This window comes from Hyperolius riggenbachi, chromosome 2 (genome assembly GCF_040937935.1).
Source record: "Hyperolius riggenbachi isolate aHypRig1 chromosome 2, aHypRig1.pri, whole genome shotgun sequence".
Lineage (NCBI taxonomy): Eukaryota > Metazoa > Chordata > Amphibia > Anura > Hyperoliidae > Hyperolius > Hyperolius riggenbachi.
The window spans coordinates 409,801,870-409,824,174 of record NC_090647.1 but is presented as its reverse complement, the minus strand read 5'-3'; the positions used below and the strand labels follow the sequence as shown (position 1 = coordinate 409,824,174).

Sequence of the window (22,305 nt, the reverse complement as noted above, 5' to 3'; positions counted from 1 at the left end):
TTTCAGTACCTACTGTCGGCCCCAGTTCATTTTATTTTTTGCTGAATTAGGGATTTTAACTTAAACAGAGATACCCCTTAATAAGAACATGAATTTTGCCTTCCTAGATGTGTAAGCTATCTAGGCTATGTGATCTAAAAAAAAATATGAATCCTCATATCATCATGGGCACTTGCTTTTAAAGTATGTGCTCATAAGCTGGATATTCCTTTTAGGCTGGTTTCACAGTGGGACGTTACAGGTGCACGTTAGAGCAGCCTGTAATGCACCCCAACGCACAGCAATGAAAAATCAATGGGCTGTTCACAGTGCCCACGTTGCGTTACATTGTAACGCAGTACGTCTACATAACGTACTGCATGCAGTACTTTACATGCGGCTAAGCTGCGTTAGACTGTTTGCACATGCTCAGTGGGGGGCGAGAGGAGGTGGGGAGATGGCGCTACAGTAGCTGCGCACATGGCTACTTAATATGCACTGCACTGGCGGCTGCTGATTGGCCGGCGGGACCACGTGATGCGGAGTGTCTCACTCCGCATCACGAGGTCCCGCCGGCCAATCAGCGCCAATCTGGTAGACCTTATACGGATAGAGTCGCCTAACGCGGCTCACTCTAACGTCCTCTCCCACACCACCATGCGTTGCGTTAGGGGCACGTTATGCGACCTTAACGTCCCCTCTAACGCAACGTCCTGGTGTGAAAGAGGCCTAAGTCTTTTACTTTGAGGATGCAGAGTTTATAATTCCCAAATACAACAAACATTTTTGATTTTGCCTTTGCCTTATTCTATCTTGAATTAGTGTGTCATTTCCAGCACAGGATTATGTCTGTTTTTGATGCAGTGTTGCCAGAAGGCTTGAAGATCGTGGCCATCCAACATTGGCTTTTGGCCTGGTTCCCAGCATACAGAGATTTTTCAGAATTTTCTGAATCCACTGTTTTGTATTTATTTATTTATAGTCTCCATAGGAATCCAGTGCATCCTCATCTCATGCCAGTCCACAGCACATCTGGGCTGGTGCAGATACTGTTCTTCCTTCTATTCCTTAGGCATGCTTCCTGGGAGCGTTTACCCAGTGCATGACTCAATTTGTCAGATTGGTGGGGTGCTGCTACAGCATTGATGCAAAATCCATGGTTTAGCCCAGGGGTCGAGTCCTGCGTGGACGCGGGCGAACGGCGTCCACCCACTTTTTCTTCAGCGTGGACGCCGTTCACCCTGGCTTGTGTGGAGGGGAGCAGAGCAGAGAAGGAGAGCAATGGGGACAGCGGGGATGGGCGGACATTTCCCCCTCCCCAACCCTCACCTTCGTGCTACCATTCCTGCCTCTGCCCTCCAGTGTTTTGAAGTGTCGGGCCCGGCGGCGAAAGTGGGTGGAGACTTTCCGCGTTCCAGTCGCAAGGGACGCTCCGCACTGTGTGCGGCTAGAAGACCAGACTAGCCGCACACAGAGCGGTAAGTCTCCGCCCACTTTCGCCGCCAGGCCTGACACTTCAAAACACTGGAGGGGGAGAGGCAGGAAGGGGAGCATGAAGGTGAGGGATGGGGGGGGGGGGGAGATGTCCGCCCATCCCCGCTGTCCCCATAGCTCTCCTTCTCTGCGCTGCTCCCCTCCTGCTGGGGGCACACCTGGCTACTTGGGCACATATACCCCTTCCTATATATACTGGGCACATATACCCCTGCCTACATATACTGGGCACATATACCCCTGCCTAGATATACTGGGCATATATACCCCTGCCTACATATACTGGGCACATATACCCCTGCCTACATATACTGGGCGTATATACCCCTAGCTACATATACTGGGCACATATACCCCCTGCCTACATATACTGGGCACATATACCACTGGCTACATATACTGGGCACATATACCCCCTGCCTACATATACTGGGCATATATACCCCTGGCTAAATATAGTGGACACATATACCCCTGGCTACATATACTGGGCACATATACCCCTGGCTACATATACTGGGCACATATACCCTTGCCTATATATACTTGGCACATATACCCCTGGCTATATATACTGGGCACATATACCCCTGACTACATATACTGGGGACATATCCCACTGGCTACATATACTGGGCACATATACCCCTGGCCCTGGCTACATATACTAGGCAACTATACCTCTGGCTACATATACTGGGGACTACTATACTCATGGCTACTTATACTGGGGACACCTATAGACCTGGCTACCTGGGGGTACCTATTTTGGGGGAACTGCTGTCAGATTATCTGCATTTTTGTGGAACCGTTGTTATGCATTTTAGGGAACAGCTGCCAGATTATGTGTATGTTAGGGGAACGGCTGCTGCCAGATTACGTGTATTTTGGGGAACTGCTGCCAGATTGTGTATGTTTGGGGGACCACTACTGCCAGATTATATGTCGTTTGGGTGTTACGTGTATTTTGGGTGATCCGCTGCCAGGTTTCGCGTATTTTGGGGAACTGCTTCCAAATTATGTGTATGTTGGTGGAACTGCTGCTGCCATTGCAGCATGCTTCAGATTCTCGGATCACTCAGTACTGCTCCGCATAACCAGCACGCAATAGAAACTGTTCCATTGCCGTGCACTGGTTACAGTTCGGGCGCATCACACCACGTGTAATGGAAATAGGACCTAAGTAAATAGAGTTGCACACACACACACACATACGCACTGCAAATATTCAAAAAACAAAGGGTATACAATGGCCTTAAAGGATACCCAAAGTGACATGTGACATAATGAGAGAGACATGTGTATGTACAGTGCCTAGCACACAAATAACTATGCTGTGTTCCTTTTTTTCTTTCTCTGCCTGAAAGAGTTAAATATCAGGTATGTAAGTGGCTGACTCAGTCCTGACTCAGACAGGAAGTGACTACAGTGTGACCCTCACTGATAAGAAATTCCCCTTTTTACCCCTTTCTTGCTCTCAGAAGCTGTTTTCTGCTAGGAAATTGTTTTATAGTTGGAATTTCTTATCAATGAGTGTCACACTGTAGTCACTTCCTGTCTGAGTCAAGACTGAGTCAGCCACTTATGCTGGGCATACACGATCAGTTTTCCCTTATCAATCGAGCCACTGATGGCTCGAGTGATAATTTCCGACAGGTAATCCATTCGCCGCTCGATCCCCATGGGTGGACATTGGTCAGAATCGAGCGGAAGATAAGGAAGCGCCCGCGGGGATGAGCGGGAATCGATCCGGGTGGCTGCAGGGACGAGCAGGGACATGGCAGGAGTCGATTCGGTGGCTAATCGAGCTGCCGGATCGCTCCGTGTATGCCCAGCATTACATACCTAATATTTAACTCTTTCAGGCAGAAAAGAAAAACAGGAACACAGCATAGTTGTTTGTGTGCTAGGCATTGTACATACACATGTCTATCTCATCATGTCACATGTCACTTCGAGTATCCTTTAATTCACTAAGCATTACCGCATTCGGTAAGGCTGAAAACGGCTGATTTTACTGAACAGTAACACCTTCCCAAATGCCAATTCACTAAACCTATTACCGTGTAGAAATTTAGAATTACCGACTAGTGAGGTACATTTCTGACTTTTTTGTGCAGTAATTGCCTCAAGAAAATTACAATTCACAAAGATTTACGCATTCGGTTAATCAGAAAAAAGTGTTTGATATGTTTCTCCAGCTCTTACTAGCTGAAAACTCACTCTCTCCATGTGGTAACATTGACAAAAGCCATTAGAGAGAGTCAGGCAGCCAGGAGGGAGATCCACACATTCCTGTTTCTCATTCTGATATGATCCGAAATTGTGGAAGGCGGGTCTTCACTGTAGCAGAGCAGGGGAAGGTGACATTTTATAAGGCTTTTCTGCATCCCTTTACATGTGAAAATCTGTATATACTGTTAGACAGACGAGCTCCCCCTAGTGGCAGTAGGCAGCACATCTAAAGTGATGACAGGATGCACTGCTAAAAAAAAAAACAACTTATACACACACAGCTGCCTCACCACTGACCTGGTCCATACAGTAGCTGGTAAGTGACACTTAGGGGTTGATTCACTAAACAACGATAGCTAATAGCGCTATAGCGTTACATAAAGGAAGCGTGTTATTGAGCATGTAAAACGTACGAGCGTGTGTTGCGTAAGTGTTTACGTGCCTTAACTCTTAACACACGCAATTGCTCCTTAATGCACACAATTACTTATAATGCGCGTAATGTTAGAATTGCACATGTATTTCATTCAGGTGGTACTCCTTAACATTTTTCAGCTGTTTTTAACCTATATAAGCTTTGCTCATCAGCACCTACTTCAGAATAGTTTGAGAGTGGGCAAGTAAGTGTTCTGTATGTGTATTTTTCATAATTTTTTAATTAGTAAGTATATTGTGTTGGGCATGTGTACAGTGTTAAGCAAGCATAACTTTAATTGATTGTACTGTATATCACTGTAGGCAAGGTAACGTGGATACCATGTAGTGTGACTTGTTTGTTGTGTAATGTGTGTGCTATGAATGCATACTTGGAACTTTCATTGCATAGTTATTCAAATTTGATTGCTGACATAAATGTTTAATGTAAGACACTGGGAAGCTGCGACACACTGCTGGGGACCCTGAGAAGTTGCGGCACACTGTTGGGGACACTGGTAAACTGGGAGACAGTCTGGCCTGGAGCTGCTATTGAGGCAAAGGTGAAAATTGCTGCCTGAGAATTGCACATGCACCGCAAGACCCCAAGTTGAATCCCCCTCTCTGCACCTCAGGTTCATGGTGTTGTTGGCCCCTGACAGATGATTAAATGCAGGGCCGCGCCTGGGCGGGTGATGCGGGTGCATTGCACCCAGGTGCCTGTCTCTGACAGGCGCCGCCTGGCTGCCGCTCACCCCATCTGGCCACTACTCCCTCCCTCCCTCCCTCTAGCCGCCGCTCCCTCCCTCCCTCTAGCCGCGTTACTCAGACCTCGATCAGGCGGCGACCAATAGTGCGGGCGCTAGGACCTAGCACACCGCACTGATATGCGGAAGTAACATCACTTCCGCATATAGAGCGGGTGCGTCCGGTGCCCGCTCGTACTGGTTGGGTCGCCGCTGATCCTGGGGTCTGATACTGCAAGGTGAGGGGGGAGCGGCGGCGGCGGCTAGAGGGGGGGGTCCCTGTCACTCACTCAATGCCTAAAGAGAGTCCCTTTCACTCACTACCTAAACGCGGTCCCTGTCACTCACTAGCTAAAGGGGTCCCTGTCACTCACTAGCTAAAGGGGCTCCCTTTCACTCACTACCTAAACGCGGTCCCTGTCACTCACTAGCTAAAGGGCTCCCTGTCACTCACTGCCTAAAGGGGTCCCTGTCACTAACTGCCTAAAGGGGTCCCTGTCACTCACTGCCTAAAGTCTGTCCCTGTCACTCACTGCCTAAAGGGAGTCCCTGTCACTCACTGTTTAAAGGGGGTCACTGTCACTCACTGCCTAAACAGGGTCCCTGTCACTCACTGCCTAAACGGGGTCCCTGTCACTCACTGACTAAAGGGGGTCCCTGTCACTCACTGCCTAAAGGGGGTCCCTGTCACTCACTGCCTAAAGGGCTCCCTGTCACTCATTACCTAAACACGGTCCCTGTGACTCACTGCCTAAAGGGCTCCCTGTCACTCACTACCTAAATGGGTCCCTGTCACTCACTGCCTAAAGGGGTCCCTGTCACTCACTAGCTAAAGGGCTCCCTGTCACTCACTGCCTAAAGGGGTCCCTGTCACTCACTGCCTAAAGGGGGTCCCTGTCACTCACTGCCTAAAGGGGGTCCCTGTCACTCACTGCCTAAAAGGGGTATCTGTCACTCACTGCCTAAAGGGGTCCCTGTCACTCACTGCCTAAAGGGGTCCCTGTCAATCACTGACTAAAGGAGGTCCCTGTCACTCACTGCCTAAAGGGGGTCCCTGTCACTCACTAGCTAAAGGGCTCCCTGTCACTCACTGCCTAAAGGGGTCCCTGTCACTCATTACCTAAACACGGTCCCTGTCACTCACTGCCTAAAGGGCTCCCTGTCACTCACTACCTAAATGGGTCCCTGTCACTCACTGCCTAAAGGGGTCCCTGTCACTCACTACCTAAAGGGCTCCCTGTCACTCACTACCTAAAGGGCTCCCTGTCACTCACTACCTAAAGGGGTCCCTGTCACTGCCTAAAGGGGTCCCTGTCACTCACTACCTAAAGGGTTCCCTGTCACTCACTGCCTAAAGGGGTCCCCCTGTCACTCACTACCTAAACGGGGCTCCCTGTCACTCACTACCTAAACGGGGTTTCTTATGTGCATTTACTGGTGAAAAGCGGTCTATTATGTGCATTTACTGGTGAAAAGCGGTCTCTTATTATGTGCATTTACTGGTGAAAAGCGGTCTCTTATTATGTGCATTTACTGGTGAATAGCGGTGTCTTATGTGCATTTACTGGTGAAAAGCGGTCTCTTATTATGTGCATTTACTGGTGAAAAGCTGTCTCTTATGTGCATTTGGGGGTGAAAAGCTGTCTCTTATTATGTACATTTACTGGTGAAAAGCGGTTTCTTATGTGCATTTACTGGTAAAAAGCGGTTTCTTATGTGCATTTACTGGTGAAAAACTGTCTCTTATTATGTGCATTTACTGGTGAAAAGCGGTCTCTTATTATGTGCATTTACTGGTGAAAAGCGGTCTCTTATTATGTGCATTTACTGGTGAAAAGCTGTCTCTCATTATGTGCATTTACTGATGAAAGGCTGTCTGTAATTACGTGCATTTACTGGTGAAACGCTGTCTCTTATGTGCATTTAGTGGGGAAATTTTGTCAGTAAACATAATCTTTTGTCAGTAAATTTTTAGGTATTTGTCAGTAAAAAATAACGTGAAAGGTTGGCAACACTGGCAGGCTGCGCGGCGCAACGGGAAAAATACAGGCAACCCACCTCAAGCTTGGGCTTGGCGAGGGGAGGAGCCAACGACAGCGAGCGAGAGTAGGGTGGCCGCAGGCAGCCATAAATACGCAGTGTGACTGCGTCACACTCGCAGAGCCTTTCAACCTGAGTCAGTCCAGAGACTAGCAGACTCGCAGGCAGCAAAAGCCAGCCAGGAGCAAGCCCATGGAAGAGGGGTAGGAATGGGGTATCACATGCATGCGTAAGGAGGTGGAAGGTGTGGGTGTGATTAGGCAGGACATGGGTGTGGTTATGTGGTTGGGTGCGGTTAATTTAACCACTCCCATAGGCGCCAGAGAAAATCTTGCACCCAGGTGCCAGGCACCCCAGGCTCACCCCTGATTAAATGTGATTGATCACATAAATTATTATTTATAACATTCGAAAACTATGAATAGTTATGGTGAAATTTTATAATTTTTTTTTTATTTCCTTCCTAGATGGAACCGTTTGAGGTTTGACTGGATGAGCTATGAGCGGTTCAGGAGACCCATGCCACGCCTCTTTCGGGAGCGCAAGGATATGTCTTTGCTCAACGATGCTGAACTTATGAGGCTGACAAGGCTGAACAGGGCAGCCTTTGATGAGCTCTATGCCTGTTTGGACCCCTATCTCAGGCCACTAACCACTGTTAAACTAGACAATATTGAAATTGCTAACATACAGTGGTTTGCAAAAGTATTCGGCCCCCTTGAAGTTTTCCACAGTTTGTCATATTATTGCCACAAACATGAATCAATTTTATTGGAATTCCACGTGAAAGACCAATACAATACAAACATTTTTTACAAATCAATAACTGCAAAGTGGGGTGTGCGTAATTATTCAGCCCTCTTTGGTCTGAGTGCAGTCAGTTGCCCATAGACATTGCCTGATGAGTGCTAATGACTAAATAGAGTGCACCTGTGTGTAATCTAATGTCAGTACAAATACAGCTGCTCTGTGACGGCCTCAGAGGTTGTCTAAGAGAATATTGGAAGCAACACCATGAAGTCCAAAGAACACACCAGACAGGTCAGGGATAAAGTTATTGAGAAATTTAAAGCAGACTTAGGTTACAAAAAGATTTCCAAAGCCTTGAACATCCCACGGAGCACTGTTCAAGCGATCATTCAGAAATGGAAGGAGTATGGCACAACTGTAAACCTCTGTAAACCTACCAAGACAAGGTCGTCCACCTAAACTCACAGGCTGAACAAGGAGAGCTCTGATCAGAAATGCAGTCAAGAGGCCCATGGTGGCTCTGCACAAGCTGCAGAGATCTACAGCTCAGGTGGGGGTGTCCATAGGACAATTATTAGTTGTACACTGCCCAAAGTTGGCCTTATGGAAGAGTGGCAAGAAGAAAGCCATTGTTAAGAGAAAAGAATAAGAAGTCCCGTTTGCAGTTTGCCACAAGCCATGTGGGGGACACAGCGAACATGTGGAAGAAGGTGCTCTGGTCAGATGAGACCAAAATGGAACTTTTTGACCAAAATGCAAAACGCTATATGTGGCAGAAAACTAACACTGCACATCACTCTGAACACACCATCCCCACTGGCAAATATGGTGGTGGCAGCATCATGCTCTGGGGGTGCTTCTCTTCAGCAGGGACAGGCAAGCTGGTCAGAGTTGATGGGAAGATGGAGGGAGCCAAATACAGGGCAATCTTGGAAGAAAACCTCTTGGAGTCTGCAAAAGACTTTAGACTGAGCCGGAGGTTCACCTTCCAGCAGGACAACGACCCTAAACATAAAGTCAGGGCAACAATGGAATGATTTAAAACAAAACATATCCATGTGTTAGAATGGCTCAGTCAAAGTCCAGATCAATATGCATTTGAGAATCTGTGGCAAGATCTGAAAACTGCTGTTCACAAATGCTGTCCATCTAATCTGACTGAGCTGGAGCTGTTTTGCAAAGAAGAATGGGCAAGGATTTCAGTCCTTAGATGTGCAAAGCTGGTAGAGACATACCCTAAAAGACTGGCAGCTGTAATTGCAGCAAAAGGTATTTCTACAAAGTATTGACTCAGGGGGCTGAATAATTACGCACACCCCACTTTGCAGTTATTTTTTTAAAATGTTTGGAATAATGTATGAATTTGGTTCCACTTCTCATGTGTACACCACTTTGCACTGGTCTTTCACGTGGAATTCCAATAAAATTGATTCATGTTTGTGGCAGTAATATGACAAAATGTGGAAAACTTCAAGGGGGCCAAATACTTTTGCAAACCACTGTATATATTTTTATGTGCGTAAAACTTTACCAGCGCAAAGTATTACACGCATTAAAACAATAATGGGCTTAACAATAATTAGAACTCACTATTATGCTGCTACCAAAAGCTAATTAAAGTGCGCTATCTTGTATTCCAGCTATAACGCACGTTATGCGTGCAGCGTTACTCCTTACACTCGTTAATTGTTACGGCTGTTTAATGAATCAACCCCTTACTGAACAGGGCTTACTGAATTGAAGCATGTTTGTTCAGTAAATTACTGAACTTCTGCCTCATACGGAAAATCTTGAATTTGGAGAAAAAATAAGTACCGAATGCATTAATTTACTAACCAAAATGATTTTACTGAACTGCCTTTTAGTGAATTGAGGCCACTGGGGCAGAGCCACAATACAGTGAGATTTTAAGTGTACTTTCAATGAATGTAAAGTTTACTGGCATTTATGCAAACTGCATTAGATGCATTGAGCATAAAGTGCAAATTGGGTTATTTACATGAGTGCACATTATACAAGCAGGGTGCATTTCCCAAATAGTGCTGCCACCATATAATTCATCGATAATGTAATTTGTTTCCAATTAAGCAATCCAAGTTGCCATTGCAGTGCCAGCTGCATTTTTTTTGTGTACCATATTGTTCAACTGAATGGGCTCTTTCAATTACACTAAAAACACATAGCATGTGAACAGGAAACATGATTTTGGAATGCCATTGTCCTGTGTACTCTGCATATTCAACCTCCTTAGCAGTAACCCTAAGTCAGGCTCATGGTGGAAAAAAGAAGCCAGAAGCGGTTATCCCGGCACCCACCGGGAGGTATAGAGACACAGCACAGTGTGGCGTCATTTCTAACTCACCTCCCCCCAGGATCCAGAAGCTGGTAGCCATTTTTCTTCCAGTCCTTGCAGGCTATTGATCCCTTGGGTGAGATTGCTGTTTGTCATATGACAACAGACAGTCATCTCACTATAGGGGTAGAGCGCCACCCTGAGGAGGGAGGGAAAATTGCAGCGCTGGATCCAGGGGAAGTGAGTTCTGTGCAGGGCTAATAATGGCATCTATTAAAAAGGGCGCCCCATTCACATCAATACAAACGTTTCCTCTACTGGCACTGACTGTATAAAAAGGGTGCTGCACAAATATAAAACAACTATATCACTTGTTATTTTTAAACTTTCATTTCCATACCAATGTTATCGATCACAATAAACTATTATTTAACAATTTATTGTTTCTAAAACTGTATATACGTTTATAAAACTGTTTTGTACTTTCTCAGAAAATAATTGTTAACACATTAAAGGAACCCTGAGCAGTGGGGTAAATTTAAAATTGGTACTAACCTGGGGCTCTGTTACGGGTCAGGAGGCTGTTGACCTCACCACTGATATAGAACCACTCCAGCACAGAGTCTGAGTGACCACGGGTCTTCACCAACACCTACCTAGTGGAGATGCCGGACTTCCTTGCCTAGTGCCCACCAGGTTGCGCTGGAAGTAGCTCCACAGTGGTTCAGAGAACAGGAGGACCATACTGGGTGAAAGACTAATAATGGAGCGATGTAATCCATAAGACAAGCCAAGGGTCAGGGCAGGCGGAGATCAAGGATGGTCGGGGTCACAGGCCAAAGGTCAGGGCAGGCGGAGATCAAGGATAGTCGAGTTCACAAGCTGGGTCACAACAGGAGATCAGAAATACAATAGATAAGTGCACTAGTAAACTAGCCAAACTGCCAGAACAAGCAGCACTGCAGCGAAAGGCAGTGCTGCTTAAATACTGGTGGCAATTGAATCTGGCGCCAGGATTAACGCCTGCGCATGCGCAGTGCACAACTCCGCTCATGCGTGCGCCGCGCAACACTGTGCGCCATCTTGTTCCAAGAGGGACTACAAGGCCCAGCATTCCTCCGCGCGCACGCGTAGAGACACCTGCCTGGAAGTGCTGAGAGCCACGGACCTGGTGAGTATGACAGGCTCCCTCCAGCCCACCATAGGCTGCGAGGTCCCCCGGTGTCCTCCTGACTCCGTTCTGGGTCCCTCTGGTGCCTCTGTTACCGGCGAGACTTCCTCTGAGTGTCAGGCCTTGACTTCCTGATCCTCCTCATCATCACGCCGGCCACTATGCTTCATTGCGGGGGCCGGCGTGACAGTACTGCGCATGCGTAGTTTTCTATGAACCACGCATGCGCAGTACTGTCACGCTGGCCACCGCGATGACGCGTAGCGGCCGGCATGATGACAAGGTGCGTCCCTGATCAGGAAGTCAAGGCCCGACAGCGGGAGTGTAGGCAGCAACGGAGCCGCCAGAGGGACCCAGGATGGAGCCAGGAGAACACCAGGGGACCTCACAGCCAACGGTGGGCTTAAGGGAATCCCAGGTGAGTACCAATTTTAAATTTAAGAAATATAAAACAGTCAATGCGCTCTTGACATCAATAAAGCAGGCATCCACCTTGCCCCCCTATATGAAACCACTCACCGGCAGTTGTGGTCTACAGACAGACCAATCAGCGCTTTCGGGGTGTATGGCCCCCCGTCGCCTCTCTGGCTCTGCTGCCTCTGGCGTAGTCCGTGTGTTATGCGGATCCGTAGTGGCCTCCTATTTCGGGGTTGGTATCAGCTTGTGAAGAAAAAAACACACAGGAAGGCCCGCTTCCAATAGTGTGATTCCGTTTATTGTAAAAAGTTCATTAAAAAATCATAAATCTAAGGGGCACTAAGCGATACACTGTAGTTTAGATGGAGTCACCTTCTGTGTGGCCACCAGGGATTGGTGAACTCCTCTCCGTGCCGCTACCGTGCGCTCCGTGTGAATATAAAAATACCGCAAGTACGCTGGTGACCACTCGCAGCCAATTTTAAATTTCCCTCACTGCTCAGGGTCCCTTTAACTTTTTGCATCACTACAAGCAGCTTCCCGCGATTCTTACCTATGTTACAAATTATAGTTTTTCAAAAACTCACTTAAACATATATAAAGAAATGGTTTATTTTTATATTTTGCCTCCTCAGTTATCATTTTTATTCAATGTTACATAAAAGCACAATTGATTGTATACGCATTTGTATTACACAAAAAAAAATGGGGGTTAAGCTTAGGGACCACCAGGAGAGGGTTCTATGTGAGAGTAGGGAGAGGTTAGGTCATAGTAAGATATCAGTAAATAATACCGATATTTTACTATATGAATAAAGGAGTAGAACACCAGTAAATTAACTGATATTTTATTACTTTTATTAGATGTATAAATATATGTTACAGTGTGGAATAGTACAATATCAGTATTATAAACAATATTTTATGGCATTTTGTGGCACCCATTTTACTAATCGATACATTGAATAACTGCAGTATCTGGTGCCCTTTTTAACAGAGACTTTTTTTTATATGCAGACCAGAAGGATGCCAGGCAAATGGTGTTCTTAAAGGACTTACGAGGTGAAAATAAACTTCGGAGAAAAACAATTATATCTATCCTACTTCTCCTAAAAATGTATTTTTTACATATCCCACAGTTTTATTTTATATTTAAATCTAGTTTTTAAGTTTTTACTGTTTCATTGTCTCTGCTCAATGACACATTCATTGCAGTATGCCAGAGCTCAAATCTATGATTTATTGACCCCTTTTATCTCTTTCCTGTTCTTAAAAGCCATTTACTGACAGAAAAACGTTTTATGGCTGTAATTGCTTATCAGTGAGGGTTATGCTATAGTCTGACCCTGTCCGACCCGGTCCCGACCCAGACAGAAACTGTCACTTTCATACCTGATTTTTAACTTTTTCAGGCAGAGAAAGAAAAAAAGGAACACAGCATAGTTATTTGTGCGCTTGGCACTATACATACACATGTCTGTCTCATCATGTCACATGTCACCTCGTAAGTCCTTTAAAAGGAAATAAATATGGCAGCCTCCATATCCCTCTCAGGTCAGTTGTCCTTTAAGTGGAAAAAGACCATAAATTATTTATTTTCAATTGCCAGCACTGCCTACATTTATTGATGGAATGAACTGGTTTGTCAGTGAACAATTTTATAGGGCCTTAGAACATATATAGATGACTCACCTTCACTGTGTAAGTTCTTCCACCAACACGATCTCGTGCTTCTAGGACTACCACACTCAAACCTGATTCTACCAGCACTTTGGCTGCTGAAAGACCTAAAAGAGACACATACATATAACATTTGTGCAGAATTAATCTACATAAAGATATGACAAGATTTGCATGTGCCTAAATGAAAAAAAAATGTGACATGCTTTCTAACAAAAAGCTGTGTTGAGTTACATGTGTGTGTATAGTCTTGCCACTAACTGTATCTCAGAAGGCCTCACAATCTAATGCTCAAATATATTATCCAATGACAAGGACACATAAAAACCAAACAAAAATGTACATTATACAACACTGAATAGTGTAGGGTGTACCAAAGTTAGAAAACTAACAAGTGTCATAAACCAATAATATTCCCCAAGAGCTCAAGAAGCAATTAGTGCCAGTAAAAACAGCCAATATTACAATTTACAACAACAGACCACCAGGGATGAGCAGGAAAAATGCATTAAATCAGATTTTAGAATAATAATATTTCCTCCACCTGACTTTAACCTGTTTGTACTAAAAAGGCCAATGAAAGGCATGTTCAAGAAAGGGGTTAATGAGCCATTGTCTAGTTCTACTACCGTATTGCCACTCCATGGAGATTATTTTAAGGGAACACAAAAAACTAATTTAAGACATAGACCCTGAACCACTGAGCAAGCATGCAGTATAGAAGTGTTTGACTGAAGTCTGACTAGTATGGAGAAAACAAAAAAGAAGCGCTCAATAGGCCTGATGAAGGCGCAGGAAGCGTTGAAACCGGTAGTAACGTAGAGGCATTTACGTGAGCGGTCACGCCCCCTCCTTCCCCTCCTGGCGACACCGCAGCCAGCGGAACGTGGAACAACAACGTCGCATCTCCAGGTCCTGGCCAGACCGCGGCAGAGGGTTACAATCGTGGGCAGGCCACTACACGCTGATTTTAAAGAAACCTAAATGTAAGTGCAATATTATATTGCGTATCCTCATTAAAAAATGTAATGCACTATTGGAGCGCTTCTTTTTTGTTTTATCCATACACTTCAGTACATGGAATCCACCCAGTTAGAAGCAGCTCCAAAGTGCACCAACAAAAATGATAACACCTGTCATTTTTTTGCATAAGTGACTTTAGCCTAGCTAGTTAGCGCAGGGCATTTTTTCTTTGACTGTTTGAAGTCTGACTACAACAACAACAACAAATAACATTTGTAAAGCGCTTTTCTCCCGTGGGACTCAAAGCGCATAAGCATGGCTCCGACCATCGTGGTACAGAGGAAGAATTTTATAAATCTGGAAATGCCAGGCTAAACAGGTGGCTTTTCAGTCTGGATTTGAATAGCTCCAGGGATGGTGCTGTCTTTACTGGGTGTGGTAGGGAGTTCCAAAGAGTAGGGGCAGCATGACAGAAGGCTCTGTCTCCAGATTTTTTGAGGTGCACTCTGGGAGTGACCAAGTTTATAGAACTTGCTGATCTGAGGTTGTGAGAGGTGTGGTGCAGCTTCAGCAAGTCCTTCATGTATCCAGGGCCCAGATTGTGCAGGGATTTGAATGTCAGCAGTCCAATCTTGAAGAGTATTCTCCATTCTACTGGTAGCCAGTGCAGTAAGCGAAGGATCGGTGTAATGTGACAGTGGCGAGGCTGGTTTGTTAGCAATCTGGCAGCAGCATTCTGCACTAATTGCAGGCGACGCAGGTCCTTTTTGGGGAGGCCAGCATAAAGGGCATTGCAGTAGTCCAGCCGTGATGTGATGAAGGCGTGGACTAGGGTTTGAAGATCCTCTGGGGGAATCAGATGTTTAATCTTTGCAATGTTCTTCAGATGAAAGAAGGAAGATTTAACTACAGATGAAATTTGGTTTCTGAAACTCAATTCCCCATCGATTAGTACGCCAAGGCTGCGCACAAGGTTGGAGCTGTTTATGTCTGAATTCCCAATCCTGATTGGTGTTGCTTTAGGATAGAGCTGTTTTGATGGCGAGCACTGGCTTTGGACAAACAGGACCTCAGTTTTGTCAGCATTCAGTTTCAACCAGTTATCATTCATCCATGCCTGAAGCTCAGCTAAGCAAGAGTTTATTTTTGGGGTAGGGTCTGTTCCACCAGGTTTGAAGGACAGGTATAGCTGTGTGTCATCGGCGTAGCAGTGGTACGTCAGGCCATGTCGTTGGATAAGTGTACCGATTGGCAACATGTACATTGCAAACAGCAGAGGGGATAGGATTGATCCTTGTGGCACTCCGAATTGTAGAGGTGCAGGTTTGGACATTATAGGTCCTAGGGATACTCTCTGTGTTCTGTCAGTCAGGAATGATCTGAACCACTGGAGGACTGATCCACTGATGCCACAGTACTCCTGCAGTCTGTTAAGCAGGATTTTATGGTCAACTGTATCAAAAGCAGCTGAGAGATCCAACAGGATTAGGATGGAGCATTCCCCTCTGTCCCTTGCCATGAGCAGATCGTTGCAGACTAGACTAGACTAGACTAGACTAGATTAGCTGCATGCTTGTTTCAGGTGTGTGAGCGACCATATGCTTCACACTTCAGTTGTACTTTAATGCAAACTGTTTGTGAATCTGAGGCCATAATTAGCCATACAGTAAATTTTGCAAGGAAGTCTATGGTGCCCATTAATTGCAAAGAACTCATACAAGCTATTGTTATTAGTTTGCTATTCAAGTAAAGATCAATGATGAGAATATGTCAAAAATACCTAACCGTTTGAGAACATCAATTTTAAATTAAGAAGATCAATGACGTACACATAATTCTTTTTTTTTTTAATAATCTTTATTTATAGAAAAAAAAAATTTTTTCCAGCAAATATACAAATACAATAAATATCATACTCAATATAATATCAAGCACATCCTAAATCCAATTAACCATAATGCCATCCTAAAAAAAAAAAAAAAAAAAAAAAAATCTCCTCACACAGACCCTATTCCACCATCTTCAGGGGGCGTGTCCATATAACCTCTATTCAAGCATAGCCTACTAAATTGGACTCTATCCCCCAGAGCTAGTCTCCCAAATCCTTCCCCTTTTACCAAAGTTACTAAGGGGAGAGAGCCAGGATCCCCAGCCCACCATTCTAAACATACAAACCATCCATACAGAAACAAAACAAACAAAACACAACACACACACACAAAAAAACAAGAAAAAAAACAAAAACAAGACAAAATAGAAGGGGAACACCTCATGCCACTGCCCCAAGACATCCCAGACCTGGGCTGCCATCGACAAATGGATCAATCTCACTTGTCCCTCACACACTCAGTGACCCTATGAGTCTCGTGCCCGTGCATACTCCTCAGAAGATCTAAACTCTAACCATTTAGCCCATGTATTGTAGTAGACATCCGATCTATTCTGCACCATATGCATAAGATCTTCCATATTCATAATATCATCTATCTCTCTGATCCAGTCCCCTATTGATGGAGGGACAGCCTGTTTCCACTTCCTAGTTATCAAGATCTTAAGGGCATTCAGGAGGTGCCTCAGGAGTGAATTTTTATATTTCTTGATGCTCCACGTATTTACATGCAGCAAAAAAAAGGCAGGGTCATCTGGGAGGGTGACCCCCAGGATCTTCTGTATATAACATTTCACATCCGTCCAAAATTTTGCCAAGCTTGCACATCCCCAAAACACATGTAGGATCGTACCTCGCTCTTTATTACATCTCCAACACATGGGTGAAGCATTCGGGAAGGCCTCATTTAACCTGTCTGGAGTCCAATACCATCTCGTAAAAAAGTATAGTTGGACTATTGTGTTTTGGATGCCACTGAGGATTTATGGACAAACAACAGGATTTTCCCCCACTGCTCATCAGTAAATGTGTTATTCAAGTCCCTCCCCCACTTAACCCTAATATATCCTGCTGGATCTACTTCATCGTTTAAGATGTCATATATTCGTGAAAGAGTATCCCTACTCGCCTCCTGTCCTCTACACAAATCTTCAAATACAGTTAGTTTCCTGGAGAGTTCTCTCTTGCTACCCATCGCCCCCAAAAAGTGGCGAAAGCGGATAAGGCCCCACTCATCCAGCCCAGGGTTGCCCACATTTTCCCTAATTTGATGCAAGGTAATCCAGTTCCCCTCCTCAATCGAGTTTAATGCTCTTAGTTTCCCACAGCTTTTACAGCGTGGAAATTCCTCGCGTGTGATGCTACCAATTAACCCTGGGTTCCCCAATAATGGTATCATGGGAGTTGGCCATGGAGACATGCCCCCCCGCTCCCTATACTTACAAAATAAGGTCAAGGTCTGGTTTATCAGAGTACCTGCCGGGTGTGTTATCTTGGCACATTTCCCAATCCAGGGTGTATACTGAATAGGGTAGGCCACCAACTCTTGCTCCATCTCCACCCATTGTTTATTGCCCTTATGTCTAGACCAATCCACCACCCGAATCAACACTGCATCTGCATGATACAAGTGTGCATTAGGCGCCGCCAGTCCCCCCCTTCGCTACACGCATACAGCAGTGTAGGTCTAGTGCGTGGAGGTTTCTTTTTCTAAATAAACCTCATGAATAGTCGTTTTACCTGTTGGAAAAAATGCGGAGGTAGCATAATTGGTACAGCCTGGAATAAATATAGTATTCTAGGCATCACCGTCATTTTTAGGATATTAATTCTGCCTAACCATGAAAAGGACTCCACATCCCATCTTTCAAGGTCTTTACTAATATTATTCAACAAAGGGGGGAAGTTTTGTTGATACAATTCCATATTCGATGGGGCAAGTTTAATTCCCAGGTATGATAAGCCAGACTGGGCCCACCTAAATGGGAAGTTCTGCATGATCCTCATGATCGTATCCTGATCCAGACCCACCAACATAGCCTCGCACATAATTCTGAGTTGATGCAGGTTTATGCAAATTAAGTACACAAATAGTATTCTGTATGCATAGCCCAGCAATCAACGTATGCCTCATAAACAGAATGAGATTTTCTGTCAGATTTACTGCCAGATTTCCAAAGGTCCGATCTCATTTACAATCGATATTCCGTTCACTTCTATGAAAAATTGATCGGAAAACAGATCGGACCTATTGGAAATAATCGATCTGACAGTAAATCTGCCAGAAAATCTCATTGTATGTACCAGGCATTAGATTTGCATTTCATAGACCATTTAGAATTTTTAAAATTTAGCCAAGAAAACACATTTTTAAAAATGTGTCCCATTCTCAAGGTTTTAGCACAATTTGAAGCCCCCAGACATGCTATCACCATAAATGCTATGCATGTCAGGGTCACTCTTGTAGTTTAAAGTTATGGAGGAAAAAGTACTTTTAAGACTTACCAGTAATTCACACTGCAACACGAAATTGATTTTTTTTGTTCATTTTGCCAGATTGCAAAACTGACAGTCTATGGATCCAATGTTAAAGGAACATTATTGGTTAACAATTTTCAATTGAGATAGGAATTGTTTGGGAAGTGCTGTTAAGTACGGGTGTATAAATTTGACTGCTAATCTGTTTGTTTACCGTTATCAAATTACTTTCACACTTCTCGGATGCCTATTCTGATGGGCCAGTGAACCTTGAGAGGAGGTGGGATTCTCTCCCAATACATCTGTTAACCCTGTGTGTGAGAGAAAGCTCTCAGCAGCTGCCTGTCTCAGAGCTCTCTGCAGGAAGCAGAGGAAATGTATCTTATGTGCAACATAAACATTTGTAATAGTGTGTGGAACCTGATACCAGAGCCATTGCATATAACTCTGCTTCAATATTAGACTGTCTGCACTGACTGAAGCTTTCATTTGCAGCCCAGACCGGAGAGGACATATGGGGCCATATGCAATTCACTTTTCACCTGAGTTTTCTCCCAGGAGATAATTTTTCATTTTTGGTTTAAAATAACTTTCCAGGACTTTTCAACGGAAAAGTAATAAAAAATAGATGAAAAAGTACTATCAAAATTATTTTGAGTATTTTCTTGCTTTCTGGTGGCTTAAAATGCGTTTTATTGACAAGTTTAAAAATATCACCTAGGAGAAAACTCAGGAGAAAAACTTAATTGCATATGGGCCATGGTGTGGAGCTCCTATGAACTTCCAGAGAACTACTCAACTGGCTTATACCTGCCCCAGTTTGGTGATTGTTTTTCAGCCTGTGGACTGCCTAAGGTCCCTGCTTAGGCCTTGGCCTGCAGGGGCCCTCTCTAAGCTAGTCGGCTGCTTCCAGCAATGGAGCAGTTGACTCATACCCCCATGACCTGACCCAGGGGAAGGGGGGTCTACTTGTACAGAGGTGTTCAAGGATGTGGTAGTCCTGATTAAGGCTATGAACTTTCACAGTGACTTATATGACACCTTGAAGAGACAACTGAAAGAGAAGATACACCGCTTCAGTGTGAGATGGAGGGCAGAATTTCTGGAAACTGACCCGGGTACTGCAGAAATGCAAAGGAAAATTGATGCCCAGAGGGAGTTTCTGGAAGAGCTGGAGGAAAAAGGGGGCCCTTCACGTGAGGCCGGCCGGAACCAGGCTCAATAGCGGCTCTGGTCTACCAAGGGGGCTGTGATGAAAGTGACCCCTGGGGGTAAGACCGGAGAAAAGGCTGTGATGAAGGAGGTGAAGAAAGGAAAGGAGGAGAAATTGGTCCCTTCAGCTGTTCAAGCCTCAAAACCCACAGAGAAGGTGAAGGAGAAAGAACCCAGCAAAACCTGGGGTGAACATGTGGAGGACATGAAGGTGGCCATGGAAATGGTGGAGGAAACAAGTGCCAGTGAGTAAGAATGAAATGGTGCCCCAGCTGTTAAGATTCCTAAGCAGAATCCTGGCCCTGCATCTGCTGAAGTGAGTCTAGCTAAGAGCAAGCTGAAAGAAACAAAGATTGGAGAAGATGTGAAAGCATGCACATTAAACCAAAATGGCACTGCCCAGTCCCCTAGCTCAGTTTCTGATTCTGTGATGGCTGCTGTGGTTGATGGTAGTGCTGCTGTGCAAACCCAAAATGGTGCTGGTGTCCTGGTGGTGGCTGGTAAGGAGAAGTCTGTGCGTTCCAATCTGTGCAGACCTCAGTTTTTCCTTACAAGTGATCTCTTATTTCTGTTTTGCCTTGATAAGGATCTGCATGTGCAGATCCTTACAGATACTGACCTGGGAAACATTGTTTCCATTGTGTAAGGTGATGCTAATTTAGGTATACAGTTTCTAGGAATGAGGTTTTGTTCTGTTATAATGCTGAAGGTAGAGAAAAATGTATGGAAGTTATCACTAGTATTGGTGAACGTCAACCATCTGTCCGTGGGCTGCCGGCCCCTCCATCTTCTGCCCCTGGTCTGGCCTTTATTATGAGGGGTGGAGATACTTCTCTGTCGGTTGGTTGTGGCTCCAGAGGCTCAGACAAATAAGCCCTTTCTTATGCCAAGGCTGCAAGGATGGAGGTCATTCTGGTGGTAGGAGAGAACCCTTAGAGCAGGGGGAGTATGGGCCCCTGTCGAGGGGAAGGAGGAATGTGGCCCGTCTGAAATGGACCAGGGAGTCCCGGATCCCGGGTAAGCAAGACTTTGTTTGCCTTCTCCTTGGCATGGGTATGAAAGCCCAGGACATTTATGCAATCATAGCTCCTGGGGAACTCCACTGCATACTAAAACTTTATCTTTTTGATGTCAAGGGGTCAAGGATTCTTTATTGAGGAGAAGGAGAAAAGAAGATCTGACTGTAGATTTTTTTGAAGCTTCATATGTGTCTTGACAGTAGTGTTGGGCGAACATCTAGATGTTCGGGTTCGGGCCGAACAGGCCGAACATGGCCGCGATGTTCGGGTGTTCGACCCGAACTCCGAACATAATGGAAGTCAATGGGGACCCGAACTTTCGTGCTTTGTAAAGCCTCCTTACATGCTACATACCCCAAATTTACAGGGTATGTGCACCTTGGGAGTGGGTACAAGAGGGGAAAAAATTAGCAAAAAGAGCTTATAGTTTTTGAGAAAATCGATTTTAAAGTTTCAAAGGGAAAACTGTCTTTTAAATGCGGGAAATGTCTGTTTTCTTTGCACAGGTAACATGCTTTTTGTCGGCATGCAGTCATAAATGTAATACATATAAGAGGTTCCAGGAAAAGGGACCGGTAACGCTAACCCAGCAGCAGCACACGTGATGGAACAAGAGGAGGGTGGCGCAGGAGGAGAAGGCCACGCTTTGAGACACAACAACCCAGGCCTTGCATGAGGACAAGAAGCGTGCGGATAGCAATTTGCATTTTGTCGCCATGCAGTCATAAATGTAATACAGATGAGAGGTTCAATAAACAGGGACCGGAAACGCTAACCCATCACAGATGTTCATTGTTCATGTTACTTGGTTGGGGTCCGGGAGTGTTGCGTAGTCGTTTCCAATCCAGGATTGATTCATTTTAATTTGAGTCAGACGGTCTGCATTTTCTGTGGAGAGGCGGATACGCCGCCGATCTGTGACGATGCCTCCGGCAGCACTGAAACAGCGTTCCGACATAACGCTGGCTGCCGGGCAAGCCAGCACCTCTATTGCGTACATTGCCAGTTTGTGCCAGGTGTCTAGCTTCGATACCCAATAGTTGAAGGGTGCAGATGGATTGTTCAACACAGCTACGCCATCTGACATGTAGTCCTTGACCATCTTCTCCAGGCGATCGGTGTTGGAGGTGGATCTGCACGCTTGCTGTTCTGTGTGCTGCTGCATGGGTGTCAGAAAATTTTCCCACTCCAAGGACACTGCCGATACCATTCCCTTTTAGGCACTAGCTGCGGCTTGTGTTGTTTGCTGCCCTCCTGGTCGTCCTGGGTTTGCGGAAGTCAGTCTGTCGGCGTACAACTGGCTAGAGGAGGGGGAGGATGTCAATCTCCTCTCTAAAGTCTCCACAAGGGCCTGCTGGTATTCTTCCATTTTGACCTGTCTGGCTCTTTCTTCAAGCAGTTTTGGAACATTGTGTTTGTACCGTGGATCCAGAAGGGTATAAACCCAGTAATTGGTGTTGTCCAGAATGCGCACAATGCGTGGGTCGCGTTCAATGCAGTCCTAGGCCGAAGAGGTCATAGCCTAG

The 22,305-nt window shown here is 45.2% G+C and overlaps 1 protein-coding gene across 1 annotated transcript in view; it reads right to left on the bottom strand.

Moving 5' to 3' along the window:
• LOC137544514 (amine oxidase [flavin-containing]-like) overlaps positions 1–22,305 on the bottom strand; it is a 266,964-nt gene that overhangs the window by 125,636 nt on the left and 119,023 nt on the right. Inside the window, exon 2 of the mRNA XM_068265600.1 lies at positions 13,232–13,326. Coding sequence (XP_068121701.1) covers positions 13,232–13,326 — 95 coding nt within the window. The remainder of the gene's footprint in view (positions 1–13,231; positions 13,327–22,305) is intronic.